This window comes from Nestor notabilis, unplaced genomic scaffold (assembly GCF_000696875.1).
Source record: "Nestor notabilis isolate BGI_N333 unplaced genomic scaffold, ASM69687v1 scaffold24376, whole genome shotgun sequence".
Taxonomy (NCBI): Eukaryota; Metazoa; Chordata; class Aves; order Psittaciformes; family Psittacidae; genus Nestor; species Nestor notabilis.
In genome coordinates this window covers 1-13,096 of record NW_009933636.1, presented here as the reverse complement: position 1 = coordinate 13,096, position 13,096 = coordinate 1, and the positions used below count along the sequence as shown (strand labels likewise).

General features: G+C 56.8%; 3 protein-coding genes across 3 annotated transcripts in view; 2 read left to right on the top strand and 1 right to left on the bottom strand.

Moving 5' to 3' along the window:
- The window catches only part of LOC104407653 (deoxyribonuclease-1-like), a gene marked incomplete at its 5' end in the record, with an annotated part of 2,523 nt that extends 1,752 nt beyond the window's left edge, over nucleotides 1-771 (top strand). Inside the window, 3 exons of the mRNA XM_010016984.1 lie at nucleotides 125-279; nucleotides 355-451; nucleotides 718-771. Coding sequence (XP_010015286.1) covers nucleotides 125-279; nucleotides 355-451; nucleotides 718-771 — 306 coding nt within the window. The remainder of the gene's footprint in view (nucleotides 1-124; nucleotides 280-354; nucleotides 452-717) is intronic.
- A 1,766-nt stretch (nucleotides 772-2,537) lies between these two features.
- On the top strand, nucleotides 2,538-5,856 carry LOC104407652 (deoxyribonuclease-1-like 2). The gene is made up of 8 exons (XM_010016982.1): nucleotides 2,538-2,684; nucleotides 3,022-3,110; nucleotides 4,123-4,206; nucleotides 4,322-4,422; nucleotides 4,497-4,609; nucleotides 4,766-4,920; nucleotides 5,030-5,126; nucleotides 5,806-5,856. Exons 1-8 carry the CDS (start codon nucleotides 2,538-2,540, stop codon nucleotides 5,854-5,856), a joined length of 837 nt encoding a protein of 278 aa, XP_010015284.1.
- A 563-nt stretch (nucleotides 5,857-6,419) lies between these two features.
- ECI1 (enoyl-CoA delta isomerase 1) lies at nucleotides 6,420-12,963 on the bottom strand. Its single transcript, XM_010016981.1, has 6 exons — nucleotides 12,838-12,963; nucleotides 11,716-11,843; nucleotides 10,312-10,458; nucleotides 8,993-9,114; nucleotides 8,191-8,369; nucleotides 6,420-6,597 (listed from the first exon to the last, which is right to left on the bottom strand). The coding sequence occupies exons 2-6, from the start codon at nucleotides 11,830-11,832 to the stop codon at nucleotides 6,431-6,433; spliced, it is 732 nt and encodes a 243-aa protein (XP_010015283.1). The 5' UTR covers nucleotides 11,833-11,843; nucleotides 12,838-12,963; the 3' UTR covers nucleotides 6,420-6,430.
- Nucleotides 12,964-13,096: the final 133 nt, after the last annotated feature.

The following is a 13,096-nucleotide window of genomic DNA, read 5'->3' as shown; positions in this document are numbered from 1 at the left end:
CCCTGCCACTACTGGGGGCTTGTCCCCCCATGCTGGGGGGCTATCTTGCTGTCCCTTAATATTTTTGGGAGCACGTGGTGCCCCACAAGGCCCGAGGGCAGGGACACAGCACGCTGCCCCGCAGAACATCTTCCTCCTGGGTGACTTCAATGCTGACTGCTCCTACGTGACCAGCGCGCAGTGGCCGTCCATCCGCCTGCACTCCCTTGATGCCTGCGAGTGGCTCATCCCCGATAGCACCGACACCACCGTCAGCGACACCGACTGCGCCTACGACCGGTGGGTGCTGCGTCAGGGGAGGGTGCTGGTGTGGGGGGTGCTCCAGGCACTAACACCCCCATCATGCCCCGGCAGCATCGTTGCCTGCGGCACCGCACTGCGCCGGGACATCGAGCCTGGCTCTGCCACCATCAACAACTTCCAGAAGACCTTCAACCTCCAGAGCAAGGACGTGAGTGAGGGCCGGGCACATAAGCCTGCTGGCACTGGGATCCAACCCACCTCGCCTCCTGGGAGCACGGGTGGGCTCCCTGTTCCCAACGGTGCACCTGAGGGTGGCCTGACCCCAACCCCTGCACTGATGCAACCCCTCCCAGCTTGAGCATTTTGGGCTATGCTCTGAATTTTGGGGTTGGAGTGTTGGGGTCACAGCCACCCATGACACTGATGCAGGTCGGGACAAGCTCAGCCACCTCTCTGCTCTCCCCCCATTCACAGGCTTTGGCTGTCAGCGACCATTTCCCAGTGGAGGTGACCCTGAAATCCCGTTGAGCCCATCCCCATGCTGGCTACCAGGACACTCCAGCACACACCTGCATCCCTGACAGGAGCCAATGCACCACCAGTGCCAGCCAAGCTGCCTGCTATCTCTGCAAGGATCTCTTCAGGGTCTTGTGCGAGTGGGATGCTCTCTGTTTCCATTAAAGAATGAGCTTTTCCAGCCCCTGCAGCTCTGGAGGGGGAGGCCCTTCAGTCCCCCCAGCAACCCCCTGTGCCCAAGCTGACTGTCCCCCTGCCAGGGGCAGCCCCACTGGGGCTAGAGCCAGGGAGGTCCCTGGGTCTGGAAGTCCCCTCCTGCTATTGAGAGATCCAGACTCACAGAGTGACAAGTGCTGCTCCCCTATGAGCTGCTGGCAGCAAAACCAGAGACACTGGGAGTCTCTGGGCAGGATTCAGGCTCCTTGCCGGGATGCAGGATGCTCTGCTGACAGCCTGTGGAGCCTCATCCCGCTGGAGCCTGCCTGGATGTGGGGCAGCTGACAGGGTGCTGACAGCGAGGGTGGGGGGAAGCAGAGGACATGAGTCAGTCCCCAGGGGATTCGGTGCCTCCTGGGGGGGTTTCGGTGCCAGCACAGCACTGAGGGACACCACACTCATCCCGTGACTGGGCGTGAGGATGAGAAACCCAGCAATGCATGGGAGAGCCCAGCGAGCCCAGGCATGAGCAGCCATTGCCTCCCTGCCTGCCCTGCTGCTGGCACCCCGGCACAGCCAGCACCCCGGCACAGCCGCCTGCTCCCTCAGCAGGGTGATGCCATGTGCCAGCATGAAGGATGACAGCTCCACTGGGGCTGCTTTGGATCACCAATAGGGATGCTTTAGGTGACAACTGGGGCTGTTCTGGATGACCACCGGGGCTGCTGCTGTGGTTTTCAGGCATCCCCTCTTGCCGAGGCTCATCGCCTCTGTTCAGCCTGCCTGACCAGACACCCCACAATTTCCTCCTCTCCCCTCTAATTACACCATCTGAATCACGCACATTAAGGCCATTGCTCTTCACCACCCTCTTGGCCGCTGTGGCCCTTGCTGTGACCTCGGGGACCACTCTATCTGCAGCACCCCAAGCCCCATGCACCCACCCAGCCCTGCTGAGATGCTCCAGCACCGCCACACCTCTCCGGACACCCTGTAGTGTGTCAGCACAGGGGTGGCTGTGCTGGCCCCACCCTGCTACCCCATGAGGTTTGGGTTTCCCAATGTAGGAAGGAGCTCAAAGCCATGCCAAAAACCCCACGGGGGTGTCCGACTCATCCTGCTTTGCCGGCACCTCCGCTGGGAATAAAGCCGCCCATCCTGCTGCTGGGAGAGCAGAGGTGTCACGCACTTGGCAAGGTAAGGACGGATCCGGGTTCACCTTCAGCCGTGAACCAGGAGGGAGTGGGATGAGCTGGGATGAGGAGTTGCCCTCTTACCTATCAAGGCTCTGATCGGGTTTAAGGATGTGGAGCAGCCTGGGGTGCTGGTGGTGGAGGCTGGTGGGTGATGGAGATATCCTGGTGGGAGCAGAGCTAGGTCATCCCAGGGGCTGGCAGAGGCACTGCTGGGTGGATTCATGGAGGCAGGACAGGAGTCAGCTTCTCCTGGGACCAGCTCTTGCCAGCTCCGTGGGCTGCTCCCGGCAGTACCCACCATGGCACACTGTGTGCCAGGACTTAGGAAGAACCTACATGGTTGTTTTTTTTCTATTCCCAAATCCAAGCAGTTTTCAAAGTCTGGCTCCCATCACTGCATCCCTGCTCAGCATTGCTCTCAGCAGGATGGGAACCACGGTGCTGGCACTGTCCCTTCTGGCTGTGGCTCTCCCATGCCTGGCCACTGCCACGCTGCGCATTGGTGCCTTCAACATCCAGGCATTCGGTGACACCAAGATGTCCAACAAGGAAGTGGCAGGCATCATCATAAGCGTGAGTGCAGCCAGTGCCATGCAGAGACAGGCTGTATGCTGGGGTGGACCCGAACTGTGGCTCCTGTGCCAGGAACACATAGGGATGTGCCATCCATGGCTCCTGTGCCATGGGCATGGGATGGCATCCCAGCGCTGGGGATGCCCTGGGTGGATGAAGACTTGGTGGGGACCAAGGTGGGGTGTCAGGCACACACCTTGCATGAGGGACATGCAGGACCCTATGGTGCTGCTCCCAGCACCATGACAGGGTGCCTGGCAGCAGATGGGTGGGAGGTGGTGTCCCTGAGCCCTCGGCAGGCTGCCTCCCACCATCACTGTCCCTCCTGGTCCCGCAGATCCTGAGCCGCTATGATGTGGTGCTGGTGCAGGAGGTGCGCGACTCCGACCTCAGCGCCGTCACCGAGCTCATGGAGCAGCTCAACAGGTACGAGCAGGGCTGGGGCTGGGGCACCTGGCTGAGACATCAGCATTAGCAGGGAAAGCCAAGCTGCTTGAGCAATAGAGGGCAACAAGAGTCATCCACAGGCAGAGGGTTTGTTTCTGGAAAAGAGAATGGGAGGAAAGTACTGGGGCTGAAGCTTGGAGCAGGCTGAAGCTTTGAAAAAGCCACCGGGAATAATCCGGGCAGGAGGGGGGCGGAAGAAGAGGGATACAAGTGGTACAAACCCCCTCTGAAAGCTGCCATTCCACTGGAGCACACAGGATGGAAAGGAACTGGCAAACAGTCTCCAAAATCCAGAAGGGCAGGGCAGAGGTGAGATGGAGGGTGAAGGAGGCAGAGGCAGACAGCCCCCTGTGCCCAAACACCCTGTGAGTGACAGGGGGACCCCGGATGGACCCAGTAGCAGATGATGCTCTGAAATGAGTGGCTCAGGCACCCCAGGAGGAAAAGGGGCTTCTGGGGTGGGCTAAAAGTGGCCATGGCAGCACAACAGCCCCTCACCAGCTGGGTGCTGACCCAGCTTTGGGTGCGGGCAGGGGCTGGGTCTGGGTGGAGGCTGCTGCTGTCTTCTTGTGCTCCTGAGCAAGTACACCCAGCCTGCACCCTCGCCCCTCCAGTGTCCCCTCCAGCACGGCCATACAGCAGGTGGGGCAGGGAGGGTGATGCCAGGCTCTGCACAGCCTTGGGCTGCTCATTGACCTAATTTAGCTTTGCTGCACGTGAAGGTGAGGAGCGTCCCTATGGAGCCACCCCATGTCCTGCCATGGCCCAGGTGGTGTGGACAACAGGGTGGCTTGGAGCCCCTCCGCCCATGTCCCCTCATGGACCGCACCTCATGGACGGGGCCCAGGGGTCCAGAAGAATAGCACAGCAGGACTGTCTGGTGCCAATCCCACGGCCACACAGCCCCTGGCTGTGCTGAGACTACCCCAGCGTGGTATCAGACATGTCAATGGTGGCACCCATGTAACATCCTGCCCTTGCTTCTCCACAGCGCATCCATGTCCACATATGACTATGAAATCAGCAGCCCCCTGGGACGGGACAACTACAAGGAGATGTACCTCTTCATCTACAGGTAATGGGGTTGGGCGTGCTGCCACCTGCCTGCAGCACTGTGGGGCCACTGACACCATGGAGGGGACATAGGCACCATGCCGAGTCCCAGGGTCACCATCCCTTTGGTCCTGCAGGACAGACGTCATGTCTGTGGTGGACACCTACCAATATGAGGATCCTCAGGATGTCTTCAGCCGGGAGCCGTTCATCCTAAGGGTCTCAGCGCCCAACACCAGTAAGCAGGAAGACAAGTGTCCCCGGATGGTGGCACGGGGTGGCCATGGAGCTGACATCTCTCTTCCCCAACAGAGGTGCAGGACTTTGTCCTGGTGCCACTGCACTCAGCCCCACATGATGCTGTTGCCGAGATCGATGCTCTCTACGATGTCTACCTGGCCATAGTCAACAAGTGGGGTACTGATGTGAGTGGCACTGGGGATAGCACCTGGGGTGGGCACTGAGCCCTGGGGATCATTCAACCCATGCTGGGCCCCTGCTCTAAGGCAGGTGGTGGGATGCTGCTGTTGCTGGCAGCCCCATTCCCCAGCCGCCCTGTGCCCCTCATCTCCTTGCTACAGAACATCATGTTCCTGGGGGACTTCAACGCCGACTGCGCCTATGTCCAGCGCAGCGACTGGTCATCCATCCGCCTGCGCACCAGTGACATCTTCAAGTGGCTGCTCCCAGATGGCACCGACACCACCGTGGGGAGGTCAGACTGTGCCTATGACAGGTGAGTGCTGCCATGACACTGCTGGCTCCCCCCGGCACCCCCTGCCTGTCCCACACCACCCTGAGTGTGGGGACAGGAGCAGGACCCACCACCCGTGTTCCCCTGGCAGGATCGTGGTGTGCGGTGCCAAACTGAAGAGAAGCATCGTGCCCAATTCAGCTGGTATCTACAACTTCCAGCGTGCTTTCCAGCTGGAGCAGGAGGAGGTGAGCCAGGCTCACAAACTCAGGGCTCAAACAGGCACCAGGGCTAAGCTGCCCTGGGTGGCACCAGCTGTGGGGCTGCTGACATCTAGCAGCGATTAGGCAGCTCAGTGCAGTCATGTACCTGCTGCATTTAAGGATCAGCTCAAAACTGCAGCTGAAGCAGCTCCAGCAGCAGCATGAGCTGGCTCTGGTGTGTGTGTCCCTGCCCAGTGCCTGCATGCTGGGATGCCAACACAGTCCCTGTGTAAGGCATGTGGGAGTTCAGGGTGACAAGGGACCTGTGGGTGGAAACAGGAGTGGGGATTTGTCTGTCCCTGGGGGGAAGAGATGAGGCACAGAGGGTTTTACATGGCCTTTCATGGGCAGGCACAGGCAGGACTCCAGGGCAGGGGACACTCCAGGCCAATCTTCAGCCACCCATAGCTGGCACAGGGGTCCCAAGCAAGATACAGGGGTCTCAGAGGGCAGATACTCCCCCACCAGTGCCTGCCCCGGGTCATCTCCGTAAGAGGTGCAAAACTGGAGCCTTGTGTGTTGAGTGTCGGGTTGGAGACATCATGTCCCCCTCCGTCAGGCAGGTTCTGGAAGGGCAATCACAGCACCCTGCCAGTCCCACCAGCACGGTGAGGGGCTTGCCAAACCCTTGCATTACACCTTCCCACTTCTCACCCTCCTCCAGGCCCTGGCAGTCAGTGACCACTACCCAGTTGAGGTGAAGCTGACAGCTTGAGTTGTCCTGCAGCCTCAGACCACGATCCAGCTCCAGCTCCCACCACCAATCCTGTGAAGCCACTCTCTGCAGCCCCATCCACCATTCCTGTACAAGGGCTCCAGGTCCTGGTCCAGAGAAGGGTCTCAGTCAGTCACCAGCCGTGCTCAGACCCCTCAGCCCACCATGGACCAGAGCCTGGGGACAGGCCACCAGCCAGGAAGTGGTGACCAGCGACAGGCTGGGAATGAAGCATCCATCTCCTACTTCATTGCAGACTTTATTGACAAATCTCATTTCACAATTAACTGTTGGATAGGAGGGAGGACATCCAAGGACCAGTGGGCTCAGGCCACAGTGGCGTCAAGACCCTCTCCCTGTCTGTTCCTTAGAGAGCTGAGCAGACAGCTCTCCCGCTCTCAGGAAAGGCAGCAGTGGTGTCAGGCACTCTATGGGGACTAAAGAGGCAGCTGGGGCGGCCATGGGAGCAGGTAGCCCATCACCAGTTGCTGACACTGCAGGCAACTTCACTGTGAAGTCTATAGCTACTGCAGTGTTTCAAGCTCCTAAGACCGGGCCCTGGGTGGCTGGCTCCTCAACTCTTCTTCTTCTTCAGCATCTCCATGTACATGTGAAGTGACTTCTGGATGGACTCTTTTGAGACAAAGCTGGTGAAGTTCTTAATGTCTTCCTCCCGGTGAGCTACCAGGCGGTCCAACAATGTCTTCCTCATCATGGACTTGGTGATCTGACGGGCATGGTCTGCAGAGGAGAGGAAGGATGAGGAATGTGCATGGTCCTCACCCTGACCAACTCTCAGCCACTGCCACCCCATGCAGGTGCTTCCAAATGAGGAGGTACTGCTCAATAAAGGGCTCCTTAGACCAGCAGGGAAAGGTGTAAGAAAACCCCACCGGCTGGAAGCTGAACTGGATAAATTCTCATACAATAAATCATGATCTGTACTGCTGAAACCACTGATCCACTGGGACAGATGTCAAAAAGCTGTGCAGCGCCTTCTCTTTGCACTCTCCAGAGCCTAGCCCCCATCCCAATACACAACACCAGGCTCAGGACAGCAGTAACCAAACAAATTTTCTGCTACTTGAAACTGCTCTGGCTTTAAGTTCCCCCGACCCAAACCCTTCAGCCTCTGCCAAGACAGTCTGCCCATGCCAAACATGCTGTACAGAAGCCAGCAGCTCTGTCCCCTTGCGCTCATCCCAACAGCAGGCTCTGGGCCTGTGCCATTCCATATAAATCCGTGGATGCTGCTAGAGCAGTGGTGGCTGCTGGAGCTGACCAAGGCCTCAAGCACCCATCTGCTCACACACACACAGAGCCACGTCCAGTGATGCAGCAGCACATCTGTGGCACAGATGTTGCACGTGTGCTCTCACTGTGCTTCAACCATGATGGTGAAGAAATCACCAACCTGCCATGCACTGGGAACCCTTAATTGCTCCAGTTCCCGTGTGCTACAGACACCTTCACCCGGGCAGACTCCTCCTGCTCTGAGTTACGGCTCTGGGGAAGGATCTACATGGTGCCTACTGCAAGTCAGGAGAGAGCCAAGATGTGCTCTCCACTCTTTGGGGCTCAGGTGCCACTTTAACACCAGCAAGGCAGGGGAGAGAGCTGCTTAGGGACCCTCTTCCAAGGCTGGGACACAAAGTGACAGTCCTGGGATCACTCTTTCTGTGCAGATTCCTTTCATCCAGATTCCTACAGGAAAAGTAGTCGAGGGGTGCTGCACAGCTGCACCTCCCTGCAGCAGTCAGGAGGTGGCACGGGATGGGATAGCTCACACCTAGCCCTGGCCACAAGGAGCCCTCTCCCAGCCCAGGAACCCTGTGCTGCCAGTCACAGAGCAGCCCAAACATGCATGTAATGTCTGTGCTCACTGTCTGTCCTCACACTCCCATCATCATCTCCAGCTCAGCAGAGTGCCGAGGGTTGATCCAGACCACGAAGGTGGACTGGCACCCTGCCTGCTACCCCAGCTCCATGGCAGCTTTCCTGGAGTAACACCTCCACTGACAGACACAGAGATTCAGTGTGTATCTGGGGCTCAGGCATCTCCAGATTGACTCAGCAAGGACTGGCAGGGTGACCAAGCTGGAGCCATGTGCCTGCACACCCAGCACAGTGTCCTCCCATGCAGGGGCACTGGCCAGCCCATCTTGGTTAGCCCAAGGCTGCCTAGATTGTTGTGCTGAGCTTTCCTACCTCCCTGCCATCCACACCTTCCCTTTAAATGGGAACTGTTATGTAGCTCCCAAGTACTAACTGGGGTGCCTGTCCTTCCCACACAGATCAGATCCCCTCTTCCCGTGCTGGAGGTGCCACCCATACCAGGAAGGGCCAGCCACTGTGCCATAACAGCTGTAGCCTTCTCCTGCAGCTTTTCCTCTGGCACCAGCTCATCCACAATGCCAAACTTGAGGGCCTCAGGTGCAGGGTACAGGGAGCCCAGCTGGAGGGAGCGCTCAGCAACTCGCTGTCCCACAACGTTCACAAATGTGTCCTTAAACCTAGAGAAGATGGGAGGCAAAGCCACGGTCAGGGAAATGAACACCCAGCAGCAGCTGCACTGACACTGAAGCTAAAAGCATGCTTGGTCTCACTCCCCAGGCTACAGGCTCAGCCACGCTGTGCAAAGTCAGGCGAGCAGAGTAATTTTTGGTTCTACCAAAGTTCCCCCTCCTCTCCATGACAGCTGCTCTATTTACCCTCAGTGCCATGTTCTTAGGGCAAGCAAGGGCCTTTGTCTTAAAATATTGGTGTCCCTAAGCTTTCAGAAATCTCCACAGTTATGGGATTTTGCAGGTACACAGCATGTGTCCAGAGAAAAGCATATTCCCAGACTGAGCCTGACAGGAGATCTGCCAGTGCTCGTTTCAGAGTTGACTGCAGACTCAGAGCTGAGGACCTCACTGGTGAAGAATGTGAGGATTCTGCAGCCTGAAAGCTTTTCAGATACCTACAGAATAGGAGAGAGAAATGAGGTGCTCTCTGTCTCCTGCAGCTGCAGCTACCTGATCACTGACACATAAAACTACTTCTCAGTGGCCAATTAAACTGATCCATAAACTCCTTGAAGATGAATTCTTTTTAGAGACCAAGGCATAACACAAAGCGGAAGACACCGGCTTACCAGAAGGGAGCCACAATGCCCAGCTGGGCTTCATTCAGGCCAATGGTGTATTTGGGGTTCTCTGCCATGATCCTATAGTCGCACGACAAGGCAACAAGACAGCCTCCCGCCGGGCTGGACCCCTGGCATTGAGAAGGAAGGAGTCTAGGTCATGGTTACAAACACTGACAAAATAGATATTCCCTAAGTCTCCGATTACCTCATTTGAAACAGCCCTAAGGAAGATTTCTGATAGGTTTACCCTTTCATTTTTCAATGCTCTTTGTGGCATTGAAAATCGATCTCTAGTTAATTGATCCATGTTACTCAGGTCACAAATCCCACAGTGGATATTTGCTACAGCATTTTCTTGTAACTGTACTGAGTTACTTTAACTGAGTCTTTAACACTAGTTGAGTTTGTAACCCTAAATGTCACAGAAACAGTTCTGTTTAGGGGCTTTGTAACACCTTCTGTCTATAAAACCTCCATTTGTGACTATCTTTGCCACAGCTCAGTGCTCGGTGCACAGGATGCGCGTGTGAAGCCATCAGAGATCCCGCTGCCTTCAAAGACAGTCTACAGGCAGACACAGAACCAGGAGCTGCCAAAGCAGCACTGCACTGAAACATGAAAACAAGACACCGAGCAGGTCACAACCCATCTACAGACACGGAGATTCAGACAGCACTTCCCTGCTAGCCACGAGCTACAACCCAGGGCTTACGACAAACTGTGCTGCCCGAAGCATTGCTGCCCACAGGACTGAGGACACTTGCACACTGCATGGCTCCCTCCCACCTCCTCCCCTCCAGCGAAGCAGTGCAGCAAGCAAGGAATTGGGAAACTCCTACAGGTCCCATCAATGAGAAAGCTGCCAGTGGGCACGTGACAGGCACCCTTTGGACTGCTCCCACACCAACCACTCAGCTTCTCTGGTACTCGTCTGCTACAGGTGCCCCTCTGGGCTCTACCACTGGCCTAAGCCCTCCTCCTGGTCCTCCAGCAGAGCTCCTGGGGCAGGGTATGGCTCCTGCTGCACAAAACACTGCCAAGGGGACCTCAGCCCCCATTGGCAGAACATGAGTGCCATGCAAGCTCTCCGTGCAGCCGAAACGCTGCCATACCCCAGAGCACCTGCAGCTTCCCACGCTTTCATGCCTTCCCACACCCCAACGCGCTGACCAACAGACATGAAACTTTGCCCAGACATCCCAACAAATACATCCCTGTGCTTGTTTCAGCACTGGCAAGCCTGATGTTTAAGCTGTCCCTGCCCATGTGGTGCAAACAAGACAGACCACGCAAGGTGACTGGGAAGGTGGACCTAAAGGACATACATTGATCACAGCGAGTGTCACCATGTTGGAGCTGTACAGCCGGAGCCACATCTCCTGCACAGCTCTCCAGAACTCAGCGTAGTGCTCCATGCTCTTCCCACACATCTCGGTGATGTCCAGGCCAGATGAGAAGATTTTGGGGATGGCCTGGAATCAGGAAAATGCAAGCATCACTCAGAGTCACTGCTCAGGGATGACCCTCCAGCCCTCTAATGCACTCAGCCTGCAGCCTGAGGAAAGGGAAAGGATTAATTAAATATGACATAAACCAGGGTCTTTTGGGGTTCTGAAACAATCTCCTCAGTGCTCCCACAGCTTGGATCATCCCAACATCATGGCCTGCAAGGCTGGAACTCTTTGCTTGCAGCATTTCTCATTATCAGGATCCCTGTGCTGGTACATCAGTCATGCAGCACAAAACTTATTCTGTCCCATTCCCAGGCACCCACTTTGTATACACATCACATCTGAAAATAAACACTAGCATCTCCTAGCAGCTCCCTCTGGACAGTTCAAGAGATCTCCCAGAAAGCCAACCGTATCCTGGGCTGTATCAAAATAAGTATGACCAGCAGGTCAAAGGAGGTGATCCTGCCCCTCTACTCTGCTCTTGTGAGACCTCACTTGGAGTATTGTGTGCAGTTCTGGTGTCCTCAACATAAAGAACATGGAGCTGTTGGAGCAAGTCCAGAGGAGGGCTACGGGGATGATAAGAGGACTGGAGCACCTCCCGTATGAAGACAGGCTGAGAAAGTTGGGGCTGTTCAGCCTGGAAAAGAGAAGGCTGCGTGGAGACCTCATAGCAGCCTTCCAGTATCTGAAGGGGGCCTACAAGGATGCTGCGGAGGGACTCTTCATTAGGGACTCTAGTGGTAGGACAAGGGGTAATGGCTTCAAACTTAAACAGGGGAAGTTTAGGTTAGATATAAGGAAGAAGTTCTTCACAGTGAGGGTGGTGAGGCACTGGAATAGGTTGCCCAAGGAAGTTGTGAATGCTCCAACCCTGGAGGAGTTCAAGGCCAGGCTGGACAGAGCCTTGGGCGACATAGTTTAGTGTGTGGTGTCCCTGCTCATGGAGGGGGGTTGGAACTAGATGATCTTAAGGTCCTTTCCAACCCTAACTATTCTATGATTCTATGATCTCAAGGGATGTGCCAGCTTTGCAGATAAGCAGCTTTGATTGTAATGACAAATTACAAGACTTGTTTGCTGTAATTCTGCTAGAAAAGGGCACAGAAGAAAAGAGCACAGCACTTCCAAGAACCCCTTCCCCTCCTTCCGAAGGGGATCAAAGCTGCCTCCCGGCCCTTCTGTGCCAGTGACCATGAATCCAAGAAACCAAACACAAGGAAGGGAGCAGAATCCACTGCTTGCACATTAGATCCAGCTCAGGACAACACGTACGGATGTTATGACGACGCCCCGGCAGGCCCGGTCATTCTCTAGCTTCTCCAGGCTTATACAGAACTCGGTGAGGAAGTCCAGGCTGAGGCTATTGACTGGGGGGCTCTTGAACTTCATTGTGGCAACGCCTATGCCATAGTAAACACAGAGACATCAGAACCCCCCAACACGGCAGCTTGCAGTGCATTGCTCAAGACAGTTTCACCCGCCTCCATGCTTCCCTTCTCACCCAGATTGTGCCTTCCCACTCATGGCTCTTCAAAAAGCCCTCAGAGCATTGTGGCCAAGAGCAGGCCAGACCTGTCCGCAAGCCCTGCTCACTGAGCCAGAGGTGAACCTGGAGCATGGACAAGCACCCCCTGCATCCCAAAGGCCAGCCACCTTTGGAGTCACACTGCCCAGCAGTTCCCTTCTCTCTGAGCTCACAGGATAAGGTTTAGCCTCCAGCTGCTATCACAGCAAACATCCCATGCCCGGGAGGATCACACACCTTTCCCCCCCTGCCAGCAGCACTGCCACCATGGCCAGCACTGCAGGAAGGGCTCTGAGCCCTTTTCTCCTCCCAAACAGCACTACCCTCCACAAAAGGTCCTGGAGTGCTTGGTCTGGGTGCTGCGGCCATGCCCAGGCTGTTGACAGTGTGAGGATGCACCCAGGGCCCTGGCAGGCGAACGCAGGCTCTGGGAAACCTCAGGAAGAGGCACCCTTTGTTTGGTGCAGGAACGTGGTCCCATGACAGCTATTCCTGGCAGGCAGGACACAGCAATCCCAACAGCTGCTCCCTGGAGGAGCACCTGCCACTCTACCCTGTCTCCAAAGCCCAGACCCCGCAGAGGGGTCGATGCACAGGCTGGGGACAGGACACGGGGTGACAGCTAGGGTTTGCCTGTGGCACCCAAGCAGCACCCAGCCACCTGATGTGACCACGACTGGTGACACTCTCGTCCTGAAACGCATCTCTCCGTGGGTTCTAAGCAGCTGAAGCTGTAACATGTGGGGCTTCGGTGGTTTTCCATGCCCAGGGCCACACATGCCATGGGGCAGGCATGGCAGGGGCCCAGCCTGTGTCCCACAACTCCCCATATGTTGAGGGTGACACCGCAGAGGCGCCACGGGCTGCACCTGAGCTCTCATTCACGTCCACCTGAATCTTCTTGTTGCTGAAGGCACGGCATGAGGCGAGCGGGAGGCCGGGGGGCTGCCGGGCAGCTCTGCCCCACACCAGCAGCCGGCGGCACAGCGGCAGCACACCTGGAGGGACAGAAACAGATAGGGCCGGGCAGGGCACAGCCCCACGGGGTGGGACGGAGGGACATCCCGACCCACCGAGGGACGACACGCGGACACCCCGACCCAAGGCGCGGGACACCCTGACCCACCG

Excerpts from the sequence above, each read along its gene's own strand:
- LOC104407652 (XM_010016982.1), top strand. The coding sequence starts at position 2,538 with ATGGGAACCACGGTGCTGGCACTGTCCCTTCTGGCTGTGGCTCTCCCA. Across the intron at positions 4,207-4,321 it reads ATGTACCTCTTCATCTACAG|GACAGACGTCATGTCTGTGG; the intron begins GTAATGGGGTTG and ends TTGGTCCTGCAG. Across the intron at positions 4,610-4,765 it reads TCAACAAGTGGGGTACTGAT|AACATCATGTTCCTGGGGGA; the intron begins GTGAGTGGCACT and ends TCCTTGCTACAG.
- ECI1 (XM_010016981.1), bottom strand. The coding sequence starts at position 11,832 with ATGAAGTTCAAGAGCCCCCCAGTCAATAGCCTCAGCCTGGACTTCCTC. Across the intron at positions 8,370-8,992 it reads GGCATTGTGGCTCCCTTCTG|GTTTAAGGACACATTTGTGA; the intron begins GTAAGCCGGTGT and ends CATCTTCTCTAG. Across the intron at positions 6,598-8,190 it reads ACAGTGGCTGGCCCTTCCTG|ACCATGCCCGTCAGATCACC; the intron begins GTATGGGTGGCA and ends TCTCCTCTGCAG.